The sequence below is a fragment of the Paramormyrops kingsleyae genome, chromosome 1 (assembly GCF_048594095.1).
Source record: "Paramormyrops kingsleyae isolate MSU_618 chromosome 1, PKINGS_0.4, whole genome shotgun sequence".
NCBI lineage: Eukaryota > Metazoa > Chordata > Actinopteri > Osteoglossiformes > Mormyridae > Paramormyrops > Paramormyrops kingsleyae.
Window position 1 is genome coordinate 18,493,361 of NC_132797.1, and position 24,215 is coordinate 18,517,575.

Here is a 24,215-nt window from a genome sequence, read left to right on the forward strand (position 1 = left end):
TTGTTCAGAAACAATAATATAATGAAAAGTATCCGTTTCATTATACTGCTAGTAGCGCCAGATTCCATCGACATGCTGCAGACAAATCTTTTACTATACAGTATACATGGTGTCAAGTGTTTTTAATGTCTTTCTACTCCATACAGGTATTAAAACATTTAAATGTTTTTTTACAAGGTTGTATGACTATCAAGTGATGAATGTTGTGGTAGTGGTGCCAACAAGAATAAAACTACTTTCACCCCTGGACATGTAAATAAAATATTACTTTCACCACTATATAAACTACCTGCATCTCTGAATGGACAGTCTGAGGGACCTCCCAAAGGTACAAACAGCATTAATGTACCATCAATGGTTCAGAAATGTTCCTCAGAGGCCATTTATGTACCTTAAAAGGTACAATTACCTGCAGCTAAGGGTACACATTTTTACCATTTTTTCTGAGAGTGTAGTCTGCCTGTGGTGCTTGGACTGCCTCTGTACCTGTTTGCTATGTTTCTGAACAGGTAACTGTTTTGTAGTAGTTATCCAGAGCTGGCCTGATTTAGGTGCTGGGCCATAAACTGGCATAATATCATCATGTAGTCATCATGGCAGCAGAACAAACTTTGCGACCACCAGGATAGCAAGGACAGTGTGAATACAGGTTTTGGAATCCGTTACTGTGGTTCCTGCATACAGAGAATGTTTTCTTTGCAGGTTAGAGGGTGCTTTCTATAATATCTGTGACTACTGTGTGCAGTAACTGAACAAGACAAATAGCTCAGTTTCACAACCTCAGGCCCTTTCAGCTCTTAGATTTTCAGTTATTGATGTTTTGTGGAATATTTAACAGTCAGCTGGACGTAAAACGAGGACATGAAAGCATTGACCCTCACAAGGGTGGGGCTTTTATGGATCACTGCACCATATTCTTGGTCATTCTTGCTGTGATTGGTTTAGACCAACCAATCCCGTGCAGCAGCCATGAGGAATGAGCAGTGTGGGATGGATATCGTGCAAGCAAGGAGCCAAGGATTCCCTCTCTCTTCATCCTCAGATGAGCTTCCTCAGTGGGCAGGGGGTAAGATCTGCTTTTGTTGGAAAAGGTCTGGGCCCAGGTTGCTGTCAGAAGGAGAGTTACTGTCAGCTCGTATCAGAAGCAAGTGTCACTCACTGCAGATGTCCCTTCAGGGATAAAAGTTTCCGAAATGTGCATTTAAAACTGAACTGACTACGTTAATCTGACTGGCATACACTCTCTGGCCTCTTTCTAATGTACACCTTGCTAGTACTGGGTTGGACCCGCAGATGCCTTCAGCACTGCCTTAATTATTTGTGCCATAAATAAAAAGTGTTGAAAACATTCCTTAGAGACTTTGGTCCATGTTGACATGATAGCATCATGCAGTTGCTGCAGATCTGTCGGCTACCCCATAGGTGCTCTGTTGGATTGACATCTGGTGACTGTGGAGGCCATTTGAGTACAGAGAACTCGTACTCATGTTAAAAAAGAAACAGTTCCAGATGATATGAACTTTATGACATGATGTGTTATCTTGCTGGAAGTAGCCATTAGAAGCTGGGTACACTGTGGTCATAAAGGGATGGACAGGGTCAGCAGCAACACTCTGGTAGGCTGTGGCATTGAAATGATGCTCAGTTGGTACGAAGAGGCCCAAAGTGTGCCACGAAAACATCCCCCACACCATTATACCACCACCGCCAGCCTGAATTGTTGATACAAGGCAAGATGGATCCATGCTTTTGTTTTGTTTATGCCAAATTCTTACCCTACCATGTAAATGTTGCAGCAGAAATTCTCACTTGACTACGCAACACTTTTCCAAATAGATCTTCCAATCCATTGTCCAATTTTGGTCAGGCCTTGCCCGCCGTAGCTTCAGTTTCCTGCTCTTAACTGAGAGTAGTGGCACCTGGTGTGGTCTTCTGCTGCTTTCGCCCATCCCCTCTGCTTTGAGGTTCGGTGTTGTGCGTTCAGAGGTGCTCATCGCCATTCTTCGGTTGTAACGAGAGATTATTTGAGTTACTGTTGCCTTTTTATCAGCTTGAATCAGTCTGGCTATTGTTCTCTGACCTTTGCCATCAACAACGCAGTTTCTCCCAGAGAACTACTGCTCCCTGGGTGTTTTTTCTTTTTCAGCCCAGTCTTTGTAAGCCCTAGAGATGGTTGTTTGTAAAAATTCCAATAGATCAGCAGTTTCTGAAATACTCATACCAGCTTGGCTGGCACCAACAGCCATACTGTATTCAAAGTTACTTAAATCACCTTTCTTCCCCATTCAGGTGTTTGATGTGAACATTAACTCCTGAAGCTCCTGACCTGTATATGCATGATTTTTTACATTGTGCTGCTGACATATGATTGGCTGATTAGATATTTGCTTCTTCGAGCAAATGAACAGGTGTACCTAATAAAGTGGCCAGTAAGTGTATAATAAAATTTCATGAAATCACTACAAATTTGGATAGATATTGGAATCATGTTAAGAAAACATTAAATAAAAATTACATATGAATTAAATTCAACTAAAATGACAGACCTTTGGCCTTCATTTCTGCTGTAGGCAGCTAAAACGCTGTTTGTGAGATTTATTCTCTTTGGGCTGATGGTACTGGGCTCCATTTTTTCCATAAGGCACCCATAAGCTCTAAGGGGGCAGTCTTGCCTCAATTTTGCATTCCAGTTGAGCCCAAAGATGCTCTCCCGGGCCGAGGCTGAGGCTCTGCTCTGGGCACAGTAGTATTCCAGTGTTATTTACTGAAAATTGAAATATTTACTTATTTTGCGGTCACGCCCAACGCCTTCTAGTGGACTAGGCATGTTTACAGTTAAATAAAAGAGCTCTTTCTTACTAAAATAAATATGTGGTACAGATTTTATGTGTGAAAAACATAAGTGACAGCTTTTAGCCTCTGCAGTAACATACAACTTTTCCCGTCATACAGGTTTTTCTGTCATGCGGTCACTACCCAGAAGCACCCAGCTGGTGTTCGGTTTTCAGTCCGGCCGGGCCGTCCCTCGCCTCCGGGAGCCACGTCACCTCTATGGGGTGGCGGGTCACGCGTCACAGGTGCTCTCGCGGTGGCCAAAGGAGTGTGAGGTCATTGGGGAGAAGATCAGGCACATTGGTGAGCGAGTGCGTGAATGTGGAGGGCTCCTCTCTGAACTGCTCACCTGGGTCATCTTGGTGGCCATTGACTCTGTACGGGAGATACCAAAGTAACGTGGCATTCTGAAACTGCTCTTAGACTGCTCACTAAAGCTTTCTGATGATGCATTAAGTCCTTGTTGAGATTGACTTGTCCCTTGTGGGGACAGTGGACAGCTCTTCTATGTTTCACATTAATTGTTCAATGATTCAAAGGTCCTGTTTTCCTGTTTTGATTTCAGTCGGGTTTTATGGGCCCATTAACACATCCCTCTCCCAGTTTAAGGGTGGTCCGGTCCATTCTGAAGGGCCCTCCCTGGCCCAGAGTCAGTGCCCACCTTTAGTCTGTGTGAGTTGCATTTCTGATGTACCAATAGTGTCGATTATGAAATAAGTGGCTGTTTGTCTCAATCCCTTCCTTTCACGTGTGATCTGGTCCTCCTCAGAGTGGGCGCCTCCTGTCCCTGAGCCTCTGTGTGCCCAAACTAGCACAGCCCAGAGGCCACAGGTCACAGAGGCAGGTCAGGGGATACTGGTGTTTAATGCAGAGGCAGGTAAGGATCACCTTGATCTCCTGTTGCTCTCCACTTAGGCTGCCAGTGCTTGTATTCCAGACAAACGGTGCTTTTATGACGGGGGTTTTTATTTAAAACTAGGGATTACTAGATTACATTTGATTAATCGCAAGAAATTAGTGATTAATTGCATATTTAGTCAAGTTATAATTTGTTGAAAATTCATTGCAACTATATTAAACAGGAAAATAGGGAAACAATGACAGGGAAACAGCAGGAGGAAAATATACATTACTTAGAGGTTACATTACATTAATAGCAACAGAGAGTCACTTCTGCATTCCTTCACCATTTATACACTTGAGCAATAACTACAGTTAATTTGTAAATGCAGTCAGGCAGCATTATATTCTACAAATTTGCATTTGTGGATAAAAAACATGGCCAGAACTATTGTCAATGAGACTTCATAATTAAATGTTAAATGGCGTGAAGTCCTGTACGTGTGACAGACCCCAGCCCTTAGAGAGATCCTGTGAAGGGACCGCTCCTGTCCTTCTGTGCAGGGAGAAAGAGCATTTTCTCTGGGTCGTGTGTGGGAGGTCAGCGTATATACCCAAGAGATGCCTTGGAGTCCCTCTCTAGCCCGGATGACACCACACTGATTTTTGAGTCTCGCTTCGAAAGCGGAAACCTGCTCCGGGCACTGCAAATGTAAGTGGTCTCCTTCTGACCTGAAAGTGCCTTTAACCTTGTATTGATGTGACACAGTCTTGGGTTTAGCCCTCTGTGCTCTTACTAGGGTTACCACCTGTCCAGGCTTTTCTGGGACCCCCCCCCCCCCCCAGATTTTGGTTGTCTGTCCTGGAATAAACTAATTTCATGTCCCAGAATCTGAGCCTTTTGCATATCACTGTGTGAAAGTCTTATGCAGTCAAAGAAAATGTTTATGGCTATTTATCTTACGTGTATATTTGCTCAGAAAAAAAAATCAATTTAACACTATACGATGTGCAAATTAACAGGAACACAATAAAAATTAACAAGAATTTCATCTGTTCTCCAAAAAGTTACCAATATCAAGTTGGATAGCTAGATAAACTCCAATTTGGTTCCCAAATCTCTCCTTGCGGCACCTCAGCCAGTCTATGTGTTCATTACATTTCTCCAACAGCTCAGTGAATTAATGAACTAGTTTAAGGTGGGGTAGTGGTTGAGTCAAAAAACATGGTGTATTGAACGGTTGATGCAAATATTGAGGTAATTTTAGGAGATGTTTGAAATGGCTAAGCTGACACACTTTGAGAGACATAATGTCATAGTTTTACACCAACATGAAGACCATATCAACATAATTTTCTGTGACTGCCTTAGACTTTTGCACTGTATTGTATATGTGTGTTAATAGCCCTCAAATTCAGTCAGAGCTATAGCTGATTAGTAGAAAGAAACTATACTTTGTTTTTTTAATCAATGATGCACTCATAAAATTCTGCCAGTCAGACTATTTCATGAGGCACGCTCTACCCCCACACCACATAGTCTGTGACGATTGTAGCTCTGTACATTGTTGCCATGCTCTATTAGGTTAGAAAACAGAACTGATGGGTGGCGAAACAGAGGACAGAGACCAGCTACAAAATAAAAAATCCAGCCCAAAAAAATTAAACGCTTTACGTCGTACAATGAAGAATGGTAGTAGATTTACATGGTGTAAAAACAGTGACTGTTGGAAATTGGGTTAGGCAAAGAATTATTGCAGACTAACATTTTTGTTGTTTTTGTAGTAACTAGGGTGGCTCAAGAATACAAGTGCAGACTACTTGTTACAATACATTTAAAACTATAATTCCATGTAAAAACTGAATGTGTGAGGTATGTGTCACGTAGCCCAGGGAACAGAGACCAGGATCCAGGAATGCAGGGAGAACCAAGGTTTAATGGGAGGTTCCAAGATAGAGAGCTACACCCGCGGACAGAGCAGGAGGGGAAGTCCACTGACTCTTCCCCAGGTGGACCTGGGCAGGGAGCGAGGCTAGGGACCGAGCCCCTGGACAGGCAAGGGTGCTGGGATGTCCGGTGGGAGGCTAGAAGTACTCGTAGTCGTGGGTCAGAAGAGGAGGTCGTTGCCGGGGAAATCCGTCCGACGAAGAAAGACAAGACAGGACCACAAAGGTGAGGGGAGACACGAGGAGCCGGGCTCGGTGGGATAAGCGGGTCAGGTTCGGGATCTGGGCTGTGGGAGGAAGGAGAAGAGGTAAGGAATCGACAGGAGGCAAACAGATCAGGTACGGGAGAACGGGTAGACACGAGACAAGAGAATTGCTTAGTAAGGCTACGTAACATGAGCGCAATACTTCGCACTGCCCTGTAGCGCTGACTCTCCTTATATCAGGAGGTTAATTGCCTCCTGATTGGTTGCGCTTGACTCGCTCCACCCTCGCTGATGTGACAGTATGGGGTCATGACTAATAGAATAAGATATTACATTATTGAGCAAATAATCAATAATCCATGTATTAAAAATCCTGGAGATTACACTGCCATGTAGGGTTATAATTTTCCTTTCAAACAGACCTAAATAAACCTTTGGAATGGTGTTGCTGCATGCAATATTTTTGGTCAATGTCTAGATGTCCAGGAATTTTGCAGGACAATTATGGCAACCTTAGTGCAGACCCAGCTGTAGAGTCAGTCCTGTCACACTGTAACCTGGCTTTAGAGTCAGTTCTGTCATACTTTCATTCAGGTGTAGAGTCAGTTCTGTCACACTGTAACCTGGCTTTAGAGTCAGTCCTGTCACACTGTAACCTGGCTTTAGAGTCAGTTCTGTCATACTTTCGTTCAGGTGTAGAGTCAGTCCTGTCACACTGTAACCTGGCTTTAGAGTCAGTTCTGTCATACTTTCGTTCAGCTGTAGAGTCAGTCCTGTCATACTCTGAACCAGCTGTAGAGGCAGTCCTACCCTCTGATTTGTACGAGCTGTTTATTATTTTCTACAGATAGAATCAATGCCTTACTTTCCACAGAGGTGAATTTGATTATGAGCTGACCCTCCGGACGGACCTATACACCGAGAAACACATGCAATGGTTCTACTTCCGGGTCAGGAATACGCGGGCAGGTGTGTCCTACCGCTTTACCATCACCAACCTCCTGAAGGTTTCCAGCCTGTACACACAGGGCCAGCTACCCCTCCTCTACTCTGAGAAGAAGGCTCAAGCCTTGCGGATAGGCTGGCACCGGACAGGTCAGGACGTGGTCTACTATCACAATGGGCAGTACCACCTGGACCAGCCCTGCTTCTCACTGTCCTGGACCCTGTGCTTCCCCTATGACCAGGATACATGCTACCTGGCTCATTGCTACCCATACACGTACGCTGACCTGCGGGCATACCTGTCCGTCATTGAGGGCAACTCGGGGCTTGCTCCCTTCTGCAGAGTGCGCTCTCTCTGCCGCTCACTGGCCGGAAACCCAGTACCCATTCTGACAGTGAGCACTGGGGCAGGCGCTGCCTCCCTGAGGCCGGTGGTGGTACTGACAGCACGTGTCCACCCGGGGGAGACCAGCAGCTCCTGGGTCATGAAAGGTGTGCTGGATCACCTACTGGGCAGCTCGGCTGACGCTGCCCTGCTCAGGAGCGCCTTCCTCTTCAAGCTGGTGCCCATGTTGAACCCGGACGGCGTCATCGTGGGAAACCACCGCTGCTCGCTGTCGGGTCGCGACCTCAACCGCACCTACAGGTCCAGACTCCGGGAGCTGTTTCCCACTGTGTGGGCCGTGAGAGCCATGATCCGACGGTAAAGCCCCCTAATACACACACACGCACGCACACACACACACACACACACACTCGTTGGCGTATGTATCTAAATGGAGACCGTCCATTCATTTCTATGGAAAAAAATCCTGATTCCAGTCATGGCACCCTAACACCTACCCAGCCCTAACCAAACAAAATACAAGACATTTTTACTTTTTTGATTGCATTTACAGATCTTTGAGGGAACCTGAAACACGGTCCCCACAATGTCAAAAAAACCTAATCCACACACAAACACACACACACACTGAACAACAGGGGTGGCTCAATAATGACGTGAACCCTATTAATTAGTTTCAAACATTACATTCAGTGCAAATTATGTTCAAATCCAAAATATTTATCATATGGACAAATATATGGTGCTTATACAAACCTTATTTCCAGAAAAGTTTTCTAAAATGCAATAAAAACAAAAGTGTGATTCATTAATTCACGTGAACCTTTCACAGTTTCACTGACCAACTTAAAAATATTTTGTAAATATGCGTATTCGATGGTGCAACACACTCAACAAAAAACAAAGGCATATTTACCATTGTGTTAGATCACCTTTCCTTTTAATAACATGTTTTAATCGTTTTGGAGCTGAGGATACTGATTGTAGTAATTTTGCAATTGGAAATTTTGCCCATTCTTGCATGATCTAAAAATTCTGCTGCTCGACAATCCGTGGTCGCCGTTGCATGATTATCCTATTCATGATGTGTCATACATTTTCAATAGAAGAAAGATCTGGACTGGCAGCAGGCCAGTCAAGCACACACACACTCTGTGTCTACGAAGCCACACTGTTGTAGCCCATTCAGAGTGTGGTTTGGCATTATCCTGCTGAAATAAGCATGGACATCCCAGGAAGAGGTTACCTTGATGGCAACATACAGTATTGTGCAAAAGTCTTAGTCAATCTAAGAAAATGATGCTTAAATGATCTTCTTGTTGATATAAAAATAAGATATTATGTCTGTCAAGTGTTTCAGCTTGGTCGTTCGAAACCTCTCCTAAAGTCACCCCAGTGTTTGCAGCAATCATCCAGTACACCCATGTATCTCTTGACACGAACACTGGCACATGTTATACATTCAATCAATACTTAATTTACTTTTTCAGTTAGTTTAATTAAGTGAGCTGGTGGTGAAATTTGACAAATACATGAAAGGCTGAGATGCCTATGAGGAGAGGTTTGGGAACCGAATTGCCATTCATTTAACTATCCAACAAGATATTAGTAGCTTTTTGGAGGTCAGAAGATATTCTTACTCGTTTTTTTGTTACCATTACTTTGCATATGTTCTAATGCTACATTGTGTTTGTGTTCTGAGCACATATACACTTACTATCCAGATAAATAGCTGTAAACATTTACTTTGGCTGCTAAAGATTTTTGCATACTGTACTGTATGCCTCAGTGGTACCTTCACATACATGCAACTCACCCATGCCATGGGCACTGACGCACCCCCGTACCATCACAGACGCTGGCTTTTGCATCTTTCGCTGGTCAGTTTCATTGCTGACATGGTGATGCCCTCCAAAAACAATCTGCAATGTGGACTCATCTGAACACAGCACATGGATCCACAGTCTTTCGATCCATTTGAGATGACGGCCTTTACACCCTGAGATGTTTGCATTCTCTGAATCTTTTCACAATATTATATTCTGTAGATGTTGCAAGACCTAAATTCTCTGTTTATGTTGTGTTGAGGAATATTCCTTTTGAACTGATTAACTCATGGATTTTCAGCACAAAGGGATGAGCCATGACCCATTCTAGCTTGCAAAGACTGGGCCTTTGATGGAGGCCCCATTTATACCCAGTCATGATATCTCACCTGCAATTAGCTTAATGTGGCGTCTTCCAAACCGCTATCAGTGAAATATTCTGTGCATTTTCAAATCTTATTTTAACTCTGTCCCAACTTTTGTTGAGTGTGTTGCTGCCATCAAATTCTAACTTGGGTATATTTACAAAATCCAATTAAGTTGGCCAGTACAACTGTTGAAAATCTTTATTTTGTACTTTTGTGAGTTAAATAAAGGTTCACATGAATTAACATACCATCACAGATCTTTGTTCTTATTGCATCTTGGAAAATATCCCAACTTTTTTGGAAATAGGGTTTGTGATTACGGCTATGGAAAGCACCCGGTTCAAAAGCATAACAACAGGCTAACCATGAGGTTAGGGCTTTAACCACTCTGCCCCCTGCTGCTTAGTAACCTGTGTCCTGAAGCTGGTTTGTTCAGTGGGTCTGTAGGCTTCTGCTTCATTTTCTTCCCAAATGCTGCATGACTCTTTAGTTGAGACACATGCAGCCTGGCAGCCCTGTTTGACCGTGGGTGTGAAAACCACTGGGGAACCTCATCTCACATGTCCTTGTGTGTCTCTTTTGTTCCTGCATGTCCCTGTCTGTCTCTGCATGTCCCTGTCTGTCTCTGTATGTCCTTGTCTGTCTCTGTATGTCCCTGTCTGTCTCTGCATGTCCCTGTCTGTCTCTGTATGTCCTTTTCTGTCTCTGCATGTCCCTGTCTGTCTCTATGTCCCTGTCTGTCTCTGCATGTCCCTGTCTGTCTCTGCATGCCCCTGCATGTTTCTGTGAGAACCTACCTGTCCCTGGGTGTTTGTGTCCCCTCCCCACATCTGCAGGCTGCTGAGTGAGAGGACGGTGCTGCTGTACTGTGATTTTCATGGTCACAACCAACAGCAGAATGCCTTCACCTTCGGCTGCGAGGACCCGCGCTCCGCTGGGAGGCACCCGCACGAACGCGTCTTCCCCCTTATGCTCAGCAAGAACTGCCAGGATATGGTAGGACACCCCCTTGCTGTTGAGCTAAGTCATGTCCCTTTAACAATGGACTGCCATTCTTGAACCCAAGAAACTACATGATTGGTTGAAACCTTTCATTTACCTGACATGTATTGGTCCTTAAAATTCGCAGTTGGCTGAACGAGTTGTCTGTTACTAGGGTCTGTGTTACTTGTGTCTGTGTTACCAATGCCAGTGTTGCCTGTTAGTGTGTTACCTGTGTTTGGGGTACCTGTGTGTGTTTCATGTTTGTGTGTTTCCTCTGTGTGTGTTACCTGTGTTTGGAGTACTTGTGTTTGTGTTTCATGTTTGTGTGTTTCCTGTATGTATGTTACCTGTGTCTGGAGTACCTATGTGTATTACCTGTTTGTGTGTTACCTCTGTCTGTGCCACAGCGAGTCACCGCATCACCCTCAGCCACTTGTGTGTCTCTAAGTTCTCCTTCCAGAGCTGTAAGTTTGAGGTTCAGCGCAGTAAGGAGGGGACAGGCCGTGTGACCCTGTGGAGGATGGGGGTCCTCAATAGCCTCACCTTGGAGACCTCGCTCTGTGGCTCCAGCATCGGTAACCATCGCCAGCCATGACGGGCCCAAACCAGCCAGCCGACGAAGAGTCACATCCTGTCCTGAGCTGTGCTTATCATTCCGGGGTGCACCAAAGGTTGGAGGAAGGGAACCCACTTCAACACGCGTGACCTGGAGATGCTAGGAGTCTGTTTCTGCCGCACGCTGCTGGACTACTGTGATCCAGACCGGACCAAGGTGTGTGTGTCTCCCAGCCATGATCTCTGCACCGAGAGAATCTCCGATTTCCTGCTTGGACCAGCTCTCCTTGAAGTCTTAAAAACGGAAACCTGAGAGTGTAGTCCCATCTTCCCTGATTATCCATCAGCCATTTTACAGTCACCGCTCCGTCTCCTTCTTGCTTGTCTCTTGCTCATCCATGATGTTTGCTCACTTTATGTTTAAATAGGAATGAGCTGGACGAGGTAAAGCTCTGCTTTCAAATGGAAGATGCAACTGAGGTGGCTTTGTCAAGCATAAACTTCATGTTCATCTAAATGTCTCAGGGCACCAAGGCCTCAGAGATGCAGTGTAATGGGAATTTAGATAAGGGATTGAAACTTCATATAAAAAAGACCACGAAGAAATCTTCTCATGATGATGTAAAAAAGTACCAATGACCATAGCAGCAGTCCCTGTATGGTAGCAGCTGGTGGAGCCCCAGGTCAGCTGAGCTTGTCATGTTGGCAACTTGAGTCTCTGCTCTTTGTGCTTCTCCAGTATATCATGTGTTTGAGGGAGCTCCAGGACCTGATCAGAGTAGAGGGCGGCCCTGGCCTGGCAGATGCCTCTCTCAGGTAGGCCCCAGGTGGAGAGGACAGACTGCATCTGAATCCACAGGGGGCTCTGATTTGGCTTTCCTGTCGCATTCTGGCATTCAGTGTAGCATGCATGCGCGGCATGCATTATGGCAGCTGTGTAATTCATACAGATTGTACTGAACTTTTAAAAAAAAAATTCCTTTCTATTCAGAGGCATGATTCTGAATGAGCAGCAGTTCATGCTCAGGAATGAAGTATTACTTTGATACATTGCAATTGAAAAAAATCTTGCAAATTACTTGGCCAAAATAATTCAAAGTAACGGTCTTCATAAATGTACTTTCAGAAGTGGTTTGTAAATACAAGGTTAATAATCAAAATACCTATGTTACATGTATAATAGAAATGTAACCTCCTGTGATAGCTGGAATGTAAATCTGTGCTCTGCAGATTCAGGTTACCTTGAATTTAATTATACTTTCTGTTCAAAAAAAGTCATGTGTCTATACACTAAATGTATTGCCCTGATACAGGATACTTGTGGTAACTGTACCTTTGAGCTGTTCACAGTATGTGACTATCACAGAGGAGGTGTGTATCTCACAGTGAGATGGACAGTGATGTATCCCTTCTGGGTCCAGTCACATGTTTGTTTTTGTTCCAGCACCAGCGACTCAAGCAGCTCGGAGTCTGATGGAACCCTAGCCTTGAATAACAAGGTAGGATTCTTCCGCGTCCGTCTGCTGAATAGCTGGCCATACAGTGTGCTGTCACGATAACCTCCAAAATGGGTAAATGTGTCCCATGACCCCAATCTTTCATGCCATACCTGTGTATGTCTCATAGGAGAGTAAGATGGAACATGCGAAAACTAAAGAATGTGTATGTACTTGCACAATGGTGGATAAAATATCTTCATAACTGAACTGAGTCTTCCACTGAAAATTCACCTGGCTTTGTTGTGCTGATGAGTAGGAAGATCTAATATTCTTGGAGGCACAATAAGGATTATTAGATGGCTGACATCTGAAAGGCTTGGTAAGGATATCTGGAAGGTGAACATGTGGTAGCAGTGACTCGTTTGTCCACCATGTTGTGTGTGTACTACTCAGTGCTCAAGGTCTTGTCTGATATCTTCTGGTGTGCAAGGATCAGGGTGTGATATATCACACAGCACCCAAACCAAGGCATCTTCATACTTTGAGGGCGGTTTATAAGTCATTGAGTCACGCAAACTGGATTTCTCTAGACCGTGGGAAGAATCCCAGATGAGCACAGTGAGAACACACAAACCCTGCACACACAGACCGGGGCCCAATCCTGGGAAGCCCCCAGAGCTGCAAAGACACAGCACACCCACCTGGGCAGGGACCATCATGCTTATATTTGACAATGTTCAATTTATTTGATGGTCAGTTATGTTCTTCACCCTGTGGTGTAAGATGTCTTGGGGTACAAAGACACTCAGGTCCAAGAAGGAGAGGAACAAGTCCCACCTCGCAAGGGTGAGGGAGAAGATCCCACAGCCAAAGGAGAAGAAGGTAAATGAGCTCCTGGGTTCCTATGCCAAAACCAGGAGTGCATTCCCTCCTTTGTCCAGAAGGGGCAGTGTGGTCCACTTACTAGTCTGTCTTTGCTAGTTTCAGGAGGACCTCACCAAAGATAGTACAGAGAACAGCAGATATGGATTGAAGCCTGTGAGTCTTGTTTTACACTCTACACTGTTCTGATTGCCCATATTGCTGACCGCTATTTAATATGGAAATGCGTACACAGATGAAAACTGAGAAGAATACATTTACAGACAAGATTGATTAAAATAGCAGTGTCTGTGCTGGACATACAGCATATCATTTATTAAGGAGGGCCCTGGTATCCTACACCTATACTGTGTGGGCTATCACAAAAGGGTGTAAGCGACCTGATCCTCGCAGTTCACTGACCTGTTTCATGAATAGAATTGTTGCCTAGGAAAGTAACTGGACCCCCCACCCCCCCAATCCTGTAGGTGAGGGTACCTCCAACCATGCTTACGAGGGATATGTCCAAGGCAAGCCTGCGGCAGCCCTTCCCATCAAGCCTAGGAACTTCACCTGGACAGGTACAATCAGAGCGACTGCTGTCCCCATCCATACTGAGTGCTGGTTCTGGCTTTTCTGAGGTTGCACTAAGCTTCTCATTGTTCACAATACATTATTAGCTTCCATCTGTCCCAGCTGTACCCTTATGACTCAGCCTTCTGCTCTATGATTCTCAGTATTGGCTGAGGGCCATCCCATGGAAAATAAGTTAGAAGATGGGTGAATGGATGGATGGATGAATGGATGGATACAGCAATATCATAGAACTTCATAAAACTCCAGCAAACAATGCAGAAAACTTTAAGTAACTTAGGAACTTATTACCTCTTCAGGTTGTCACATAATGTATGTGTCTCACTTTTGCTCCAACCAACCAGTTGAGTACTCTGTGAATGTGACTCTTTATACTGGTTAGTCTTGGTTTGGATTTGTACTTTCTAAACCTGAACTATGCACCTCTACTAAGTATGGAATGTACTGTGTAGTTTTTCATATTGTTTCCCAATTTATGGTAGTCTTACATTCAAAACTGACTGGTTGTCGCCATCTAGTGGGATTTAGTTGGGTAATGCACCCTGTAACTTATTGGGTTTTTAATCAAAGCAGTTGTGTGTGTGTGTGTGTGTGTGTGAGTGTGAGTGAGACCTCCTGGAACTGTGTCTTTTGCTTACAAGCCAGTCTGTGGTATGCAGTTTTAATGTGAAATTCTTCTAGAAGCTTGACCGTTAATGTACAAGTGAAATAACATGTCTGTAGACTTTTCCTTAAGGCACCATGTTTATTGCTGTCATGCCTGTTTTGAGACACACACATTCATTGCTGTCATCTTTGTATTTTCCCTTCCTGTGCTGCCTCTGACCTCCTTCATGTCTCTCAGACTCTCCAGCTCTCTGCCCAGCCCCCGCTCCTTCCATACACAGCCAGCCATTTGTTCCTTCCTAATCTACTCAAACTCAGCTTATTAGCTAGCAGGTGCAAGTATTTGTTTCGTTTCGGATTACTTTACCATAATTTAAAATTTGTTCACAAAAAAAAAAAGAAAATGAAATCACAACAAAAACTAGACTGGATGCATTTGACAATGTTATTAAATGGAAGCTACATATATATATATATATATATATATATATATATATATACGTGCCCTTCACATTGACTCCTGTGAAAACCACCTTCCTCCTGCCTGCAGCTGTATTGCTGAGGCCTTGGTGCCCTGAGACATTTTGATGAACATTAAGTTTAAGCTTGACAAAGCCGCCTCAATTGCGCCAGAATCCTTCCATCTGAAAGCAGCCCGTTACCCCGTCCAGCTATCGAACCACATGACACATGAGCCCTCTGCTGCTGGCCAGAAAAATATACGTAGGAGAACATGCTGCCCCCCCCATCCCCCAAATGAATCACGATCTCTGCTTGAAAACCCTGGCTTACTCCATTTGTTCCTAATTTTTTTGAGAAATATCTGGTTTTCAGCACATCTGTGAAAGAAGCTGGACTCTCTGCCTTTGGATTTGTTGTGTTTCAGCCATTTCATGGGTAATGAAGTTGATCAGCAACCAAATACAGAACATCTATCCATTCTGTATGCATGGTGCGGATAAGCCCAATGTACCTGAGAACCTATATGATGTGTTCTGTACTAGGCAGCTCTTACACAATACAAAAATATTGGACACTCAAATTAATAGGTATGTTACTTTCAAAATAAAAATTTCAACAGTGAATACACTGCTTTTGTATCAGGTGATTTTATATAAGGCGGTGCTATCTGAAGACACTACGTTCAGGCATAATGATATGTGTGTTGTATGAAAATTTTATTTTCATATGGGATGATAGGGGGCACTCTCTGAAGAGACTGCATTTATCCACAGTGATGTGGGCACTTAATTCCTCATTCTTGCATCTTTCGTGGGGCAATATCTGAAAATCATAAATAAAATCCAGTGAGCATTTGTCAGACAAGCATTACTGTAAAACCACCTGAGCATCTATAGTTCAGCTGACGGATGTTAAACTCTAACTACGCTTCTGTTCGTTGATGCTTCTTACGGCTTAAGACGTTTATCGATCGCCCCTTCTTCATGGAAATGCACTTCAAAATAAAAGTCTGGGCCTCTCACCCCACAGCAGGCAGGAGCTGACCCGAAGCTCGCAGCTATCCCAAGTCGGGCCGATGCTCTGTTCCACCTGCTTGCTCACATCTACAGTCGTGACGAGCATTCGCCCCAGTTGAGTCCCTCTGAATTGCTGGCAGCAGAAGTAAACATCCTGAGGTGTTTATATAAGGCTTATTAAATTTACGTGATGTCCATTACCTACCCATTTTAATAGCTGCTTCCAAAGTAAGTTTATAAAAAGAGCTGAAATGCTTCAAAACTGTAAAACACTGTGTGGGAGACGGAGGCATTTTGTTGATCCTTAATCAGTAAAATCTCTGCTCTCTGGCAGGTCTGCGGAGCCAAAGACATTCGGAGTTGGACCTGTCTTCTGTTTACACTTCTGTAAACCACTCTATGAAAATTACACTCAATTCCCTTGATTTAAAAGAGTTGAAGTTGGACGACGGCATACCGGGCCGCTAAGCCAGGCTGCTTTTCTCAGCCCGTCTGTTTAACACGTTTGTGTTTATTTTAATTCGGAGCCTTTTCATCCCCATCCACACGACCACTCTCAGCGGCGATCCGCTGACACGGCCCCATTTTTTTCTTTGGGGCGGGTTCCCCTCTGCCGTCCTATTGCAGCCTTGCGGTGTGTTTTAGAGATCGCCGCGTGGAGGAGCAGACGAAGCGTTGAAGCTATTAGCAGGATCGCCCCTTAACCAATAATACGGGGTAATTTCTGCGAGATGATTTGCACAGACGTTTCCTACACTTACGCACGATTGCTTTTCCTGCAGGCTGGTGGCTGGGCTCCTACATTCAAGCATCACAATTAACCCTCGAGCTTAGCTTTTTCTGCTAGAACACTTTTCACTTGCGTCCGTTCCAGCTCCCATCTCTTTTAATTTTTTTCTTCCCCCTGGGCTGTAGACAGAAACATTTATGGCTCCATTAATGCAATTATTTCTGAAATATATCCATGTTCCTGAGGGTTTCCAGCCAGAGCTCTTGTGCCACCTGCTGGTGGGGCAGGATGTGACAGCTCGGAGGCAGCTAGAGACCGGTGTCAGCGGTAGAGGCTCCTCGCTCCCAGCTCACATCGGCACCAGTGCGTTTATTTCCCTTTGCACATGCCTCATTATGTCTGTTTGTTTGCTGACACTATGACATATTCTGAAGTGTCTGTGAGATGCTTACTGTATTGATGTAAACTGTCAGGTATTTCTCTGTAAATATTGCAAGAATGCATTGAAAATTGACGCATTGCTGCAGCTGGTGACTAGTGCAACTGAGTTCAGGCTGCAGCATGGGACCCTTCTCTGTCGTGTCTGACAGCTTTCCGGTGGGATCCGTTATCCCGCCTTTGGCCCTTGACTCGGCCGGTCATCCCTCCCTTGCTGCCGCGACTCCCCAGTGACAGCTTGTCAAGCCCCCGCACCCTGCCGGGACCCCCTAACGTCAGCATGGGAGACAACAGCATTGACACTCTGCCACCTCCGGAGGGTAAGTATGTACACAAGTGCGTCAGTCTTCATGCTTAATTAAACTAAGTCCGTGGTGGGGGGGGGCGGGGGTGTCAAACTGTTTTTGCACAAGCTAATCCTGCTTTCTGTTGCACATAATTTTATGTTTTTTTTCCTATCACCATGGAAACAACAGGGCACAGTACCCTGAAAAGTCATTGCTTTCCATCTGATTTTCATATTTTCCTCATTTTTGCACATTTTCACCTTCAATTAAATCAGACCCATTTTTTTTATTCGCAGAGGGGAAAAAAAGCATGTCAAAGTCTGCAGCCTCCTTTATTGGTTTGGAGGTAATCAAACATGCAATCTGCAGGTTTGGAAAAAGTCATCGCTGCCCTGGTTAAGTCAGCTGACATGAAGAGGTTAAAAAAGGGGGAAGCTGCAAGACCCTGCCAAGTACGAGCTTGTAAAGTGCGCGGGGTCTAGGCGCACACGAGGCCAAGGTCAACAGAAAGCGCCGATGCCTATCAGTGGGGAAAATGCTACAAAGCCACATTTAAAGTAGAGTTACATACGAGTCAGAGTCAAGGTTGTTCGTGAAAGTGTAGAATGACTTCCAGGGGTCTGCAGGTCACCACTTATGATTCGACCCTCATAAAAATCACTTGAGATGAAGGATGGAGCATTAAGGCAGAAGAAGGTCATGTTGCGACAGGCCAGGGCAGGTAAACCGCGAATCTGACCTAAAGGAAAACGTGTGGGGAAGTGGGCCAGAATCCCTCCATGTCTCTGGGAGATAGTGATCGATTAATACAGGAAGTGTTTACCTGTGGTCAAGGTTGATATAACAAGCATAAGAAGGCTGTTATTTTTTCCAAATTGAGGGAATTGGGTATTGCATAATTTTTTACATTACATCCCATCCAGGCCTCATTCCCCTTCCATTCTGGGATAGGCTCTAGGCCAGGGTTATTCAACTCACGATCCTCGAGGTCCGAGCACTGCTGGTTTTCCAGCCTTCCTTTACCTGTCAGTCAGGTGTGAAGCCTCTGACCAATCAGAATCAGCAATTATTAAACAACTACCTGGGGGAACTGAAAACACGGTCTGGATTTGGAATCGAGGTCCAGAGTTGAAGAACCCTGCTCTAGGCTCACTGTCACCCTGTACCATATAAGGGGCTATGAAAGGTATTGGATGAGTCATTTCAACATGTCAGGGTGGTGCAGTGGTTAGCACTGTCGCTTCCCACCTTGTGGACTTAGGTTCAAGTCTTTGTCAGGGTTCCATGTGTGTGGAGTTTGCATGTTCTTGTGGGGTTTCCTCTGGGTTCTCCAGTTTCCACCCACAATCCAAAAAAACATGCTGAGATTAATTGCTGTTATCAAATTTCCTGTAGGCTTGCATGGGGTTAGTGCCCCTTTCTGGGTTGTTTCCAGCCTCAAAGGCTCCATGACCCTGCATAGGGCAAGCAGTTTCTGAAAATGGATGGAATTTTTCTTTTATACTGCAATTGGGGTGAGGATTAGATAATGTTCATTCTAGGTTGCCAACTTTGATCAGCTGGCTGGAGTGAGATTTTCAATTTGAGACAAGTCTGCACACGCATGCAAATCTTATACATGTATAACGTACATATACGCTATAGATTTATTACCTTGTAAATAGTCTGTAATGTTTGCAAACTACCCCAACACTTTTATATAGCTAAATTTATATTTATAATGGAACAATATAACTTTGCCATAAGATTTCTTGTGTGAGCATGAGACACTGAAAGCGTGTCATGTCAGATGAGTGACAGTTGGTAGCCCTGGTTCATTGTCAATGGTTATGCAAACATGCAGCAGATCAAGCTACAGTACATTAGCACACCTGGCTGAGTCATTGTGTGGCTTTAAGATGCGTAAATGGTCTTCATACAGACAGAGAAGCCATAAAGGAACCTAGAGAGACTGACACTGTTATTTTACAGAGGCAGTCCCATGATGCAGTACAATGCAGTGAAACAGCTCCCATTTTTATGTTATGTAATTAGTGATTAATCTACAGGACTTTTTGAACACTGTTTTTCTAACACTGTCAATTTCCCCATCCATCCATCTTCTAACTTGTATCATAGGCATTAATGGGCACTAGGCTGGGGTACACCGTGGATGGGATGGCTGTCAATTTTCATTTGGTGAAATGAAGAGAAACAAGGAACAGATGAGAGAGAGTAATCCGTGAGCAGGAAATCTATAGCGTTGGAGGAGCGGGAACCTCACTGGCTGAAAGACGAGGACGTGTGAGGTGACGGTGACAGCAGAACCGCAGCGGTAGCACTGCATCCGAGGGCTAATTCCAAACAGCCGCACAGTGAATCGTCCTTTCTGCTCACAGGCAGGGTGCCCAAGTCCCACGCGGCGCCGGCCTGCCTGCAGATCACATCAGAGCAGTTCTGCGAGTCGTACCTCATTTCCTTCTTGCATATCGCAGAGCTGAGAGCTTTCTGGGGCCTAAGAGATGAGAGGGACAGCCTGGCTACATTTCCACCGAAACATACTTATTTCTGACACTGTCGATGTCATACACATTTCAGCCTCTCACTTTTCATCTCTTCTTGTGCTTCGCTGAGAAATTACATGACAGTGGGAATGATTGAAGACCTGTTACTGCATCAACCTTGAGAACGATGCACGCAAATGACGGTTCCCTCCAAAACGTTGGCCCTGTGCAGCCTGATTGGATGGATCCTCACACGTCTGCCACGCCATTTTCCCTTCATTTGAGACCTGGACAGCTATTTCCTGCAGTGTAAAGTTCAAAGGTGGAGATTTCAGGTCCAGAGAGTACAAATCCAAACCAAGGTTTTGTTTCAACCAACCAATTCAGTACTCTGTGACTGTGACTCTTTATACTCAACTGGTTGGTTGAAACAAAATCTTGGTCTGGATTTGTACTCTGGACCTGAAATCTCCACCTCTGGTGCAGTTACAGCTCCACGTTTATTTGGGCTGAAACTGATACTTTCTGGCTGTTCTATTCAGTATGTAAAGTTATTACTCAACAATGTCCTTTTCTTTCCATTTGAGATCATACTGCCTCTTACTTTTATATCTAAACGACTGAATGATCTGAATCAAAACTTTTATTTTTCAGGGCAAACCTAGGTCACCCAGCTACTTTGTGTTATAACTGACGTCTTGCAAGAAAGTGATTAAAGAGCTAAATGTTGCTTGTTTTTCTTGAGGACCGAACCACCGAAGGCTTTCACTTTTGAAACGACCTTATCCTACATTGGTCATAAAAGGCATCAGCATTGTGGAAAGGTGAATTTTTGGTTGTTGCTCCATTTTAATGCATGCATATAACCAGGCATAACCTCCAAGCTGTCCACTGTGGTCCTGAAGTTTGATGGTGCCATTTCTGCTGAGTTTTGCCCACGATTCGGATGCTTTGTTCACTATCTGCACCACTGGGGTCCATCTGAAGCCACCTTCCCCTCCTGTCCGGCAATGACATCATTGCCATTTATTGGTACCCAATAAGCTGTTTTTACACAGGCAAGAAACTATGCTGTAAAAAATATCCAAAATGTTTGTATGTCTACTTTGCATTTTGTTTGGATCTGATTCTTCATATATAGCCCCGAAGATCATCTTGAGGTGACTTAAATGAGGCTTAAGCAGATCGGAGAAGAAGCCCCAGCACTGCTCGTACAGTGAAAACTACTGAAGCAAATGAGTTTCCATGCCTGGAAAACTCTTCTCATTTTTTTCAAGCTAAATCCACAGTAATTGGGGAAAAGTCCTGAGATGAACAATATAGTGATATATTACTGTGGGTTATTCCATCACGCAACTGCGTATCAACTCCACTGCACCGGGAATGAGGAATGTGTGCCTGAATTATGATGTGCTTTGATCAGGAACACCTTCTGCCTCCGTGATTTCATACCTGAAGAAGTCAGTCCACTCTTTCATATTATCCATACATCTGACCTCTTATACTGGACAGGGTCACGAGATTTTCTGAATATGTCATATTTTAAGTATATTTTTACAGTTGAATGTTGAGAGGTGTAACAAGACACGGCATGCTCTAACAAAAATTATTCTCATCTGTTAGTATTACCCTTTCATAATATACCAAGATAGTGATCTGTAAGTTGATTGATGGGGTTTATACGATGCCTTTTCACAATTAAAGTTCAAAATGATCTGACAAGTTTAGCATTTTAGTTTCATGTAAGCTACCAGTGTTCGCATTCCAGTGCTGGAACAGTATCCAAAATACAAACTTTGATTTCTTACTACACCAATTTTCTTCTTGTACTGTTTTCAAGCAACTAATTAAACCTGTCAATAGTCACTGCCAAGTCAAACCAAAACAACAGCAAGCCAAATGAAACACTTACTTTGTCAGTATCTATTTGGGAATGTTGAATGATTGTGTTTTGTTTCAGGTCAACAGGTACTGTGGTACTTAATACATGAACTTGTTACCCGAAGGTTGTCATTTCAAATGGATGAAAATGTCTTCTTGGTAACAAAATGTAAATCCGGCCTCTAAGAATGAAGTGGAGTTGAAGTTTTCGGCAGAAATCTGAGATCACGGGACTCTGCTCTGATTCAGTTGCCTTGTTCGTCCAGGCTGAGTTCTGGGTGCATGTAAATCAGGTGGACGCCATAACAGTCACTCCTCCGTTGGTCTTTATGCAGAACATAAGCAGTTCCTCCTTTCACTGAACTAAAGGAGACCCCAGCCACTTCACGTGTGTCACAGGCAGGGTTTACTGTGTTTCTCATGTTTTATGTAAGACAGGAAGGCTACCTTCATCACACAGAGATCTCATTCTTGTGTAGTTCTGAAGCCATATGAAAGACTTATTTACCCTTTTGCTTTGATACTCTCACTTATTCTGTCATTCTGTTTCTCTCAGCATAGAATATGCCAGAAAGAAGAAATGGAAAATAACAGGAAACTCAGACTCAGGAACGGAGAGAAGGCCTTCCATTCCAACATCCTGAAGACGGCAAACAGGCCAAAAGCAAACCCTTCACACGTTAAATAATGTATGAATTTCCATGAGACAGTTTCGCTTCCTGAAAATGTGGATGTGCTGTAGATAATCGCTCGACTAAATGATGCTAAGGAGCTGTGCTGAATGCGAAGCTGTCGGCGGCAAGGCCGTAAATCTCTCCTCACACTCGCTGGTACCGTCCCTTATCCACCCTGCGCCACAGGTCGGGGAGCCGGCCACCCAGCGGAGGACACTGTCTCCAGCATCTCGCTCACTCTTCTTTTCCCGGCCAAGCTCTGCTAAAGAGCTCAGAAACTGTGAGTCAGCAGAAGCGTGGCGATGGGCCCTTGGGCCGAGACTCCCCGGCAGTCCGAGTGACGGTTATATTAACCTCCTGAGAAGTCTATCAGAAAGCACTGTTTTGTTTGGTACAGACTCAGCGTGTGGCTCGGGAAAAACCGGAGGGTCGCACGGATGCCGCACATGCTGTATTAACGCGGACGGCGACTGTTTCCAATCACTGCTTTCCGGGGGTGAGTTGCTGGAATCTCTCCCCGGCATCCCGGGTTAACTATGTGCCGACAGCCTTCAGTGGATGGATGCAATTTATTTGGTGCGAGAATTGAGGAGCTTTAGTTTAGAAATCACTTTAAATGGCAATTAATGCCTCAAAAAATGGCTGCATTTCAGAGGAGAGATGCAAAGTGGCTCACAAAAGCCAGTCCTTTCTGAAACTTTCAGCTGAAAATGGATTTTATGTCTAAGATCATTAAAAAATAGTAAAAACTATGATCACAGGCAAGGAAATGATTCATATATTTTTAATTGTCTATATATACTTTTGTAACCATACTTTTGTAATCTATTACTGTACCTAACTTCTCCAGCTCACACCATACAAAGTTTCCAAAATAAAAACCGCCCATTCCCTGGATGAGGGTTGCCAATGGGAATCCATATAGCTCTGACTCCCAGTAAGATTTCTAGGTTATGGGATCCCTTCCAGAAGCTCTTAGCCATACTGATGAACATAATCGGGATTCTGGTGAAGGAAGAGCATCAGTTGATTGTAGCCCAAGGTAATTATGAGCACTTGGATGAATTAGTAGAGCACAAACCTGCTCAGGATTACCTGGTAGAGGTGCTGGATAGTGGGCAGGCTGAAGCTGATGTCCACCAGCAAACTTGTCTGGCAAAGATACGTAACGGCAGGCTGATGAAGAAGCTGATGGTCCACACAAGGACCAGCATGAGGATGACCAGGTCCAAAGGGGGGTGGAGAAGGGATTGGTGACAATAATGACCCAGACCATGGATAATGGCACACAGGGAGCAGACACCCTCTACCAGGGCAAAGACCAGGAAGAACCGGTAGATCTTGCAGAAAGTGTTCCCCAGTGCCCAGTAGAAGCTGACAGCTGAGTGGGGGGTGAAGGGCACCAGGAGCAGTCCGAGGGAGTCCACCACCATCATGCTGAGCAAGATCAGTTCCAGGTGAACAGAGAGAAGAGCAGCATGTTAGCACAGAAGCCACTGCCCAGGATCACACTGCATGTGGAGGCAAAAATGATCCCATAGCTGTTATTGATGTGCTTCAGTCAGACCTGTTTGTCTTTCACTCAGGCAGCGTTTGCTCGTGTCTGCCGTACCCTCAGTCTGTTTCACCCAGCAGCCACGTCACGTCTCCGATAGCAGATGTCACACCCCCTCATTGACCGCTCAGGCCAGCCCTGCAGGCTGTGCTCATTTCTGCGCTCCATGGACGAGTGGCTCTGCTAACAGCGCTTATCAGCTCGCTGATGACTTCATGCCTCACTTTGCCCCCCATGCCTTTGACTTTCAGTTGCTACTGCATCAAGTTCATTTAGACTGTAGATATAAAGAGTATTGATTTAAATGAGTCAATACAGTTGTTTTTTTTTCACCTGCACT

At 44.5% G+C, this 24,215-nt stretch overlaps 2 protein-coding genes across 2 annotated transcripts; one reads left to right on the forward strand and one right to left on the reverse strand.

The window, feature by feature from the left end:
* The first annotated feature begins 273 nt into the window (after positions 1 to 273).
* LOC111847025 (cytosolic carboxypeptidase 2-like) lies at positions 274 to 24,180 on the forward strand. Its single transcript, XM_023817849.2, has 18 exons — positions 274 to 328; positions 946 to 1,066; positions 2,953 to 3,135; positions 3,602 to 3,709; positions 4,237 to 4,384; positions 6,700 to 7,473; positions 10,147 to 10,306; positions 10,743 to 10,869; positions 10,966 to 11,066; positions 11,589 to 11,665; positions 12,294 to 12,348; positions 13,072 to 13,170; positions 13,270 to 13,326; positions 13,638 to 13,730; positions 16,803 to 16,920; positions 17,148 to 17,315; positions 17,579 to 17,628; positions 22,203 to 24,180. The coding sequence occupies exons 1-18, from the start codon at positions 302 to 304 to the stop codon at positions 22,332 to 22,334; spliced, it is 2,598 nt and encodes an 865-aa protein (XP_023673617.2). The 5' UTR covers positions 274 to 301; the 3' UTR covers positions 22,335 to 24,180.
* On the reverse strand, positions 23,296 to 24,111 carry LOC140578644 (uncharacterized). The gene is given in 4 exon segments (XM_072700317.1): positions 23,296 to 23,465; positions 23,468 to 23,779; positions 23,782 to 23,875; positions 24,100 to 24,111. Coding segments are annotated over 4 exon segments (588 nt in total).
* Positions 24,181 to 24,215: the final 35 nt, after the last annotated feature.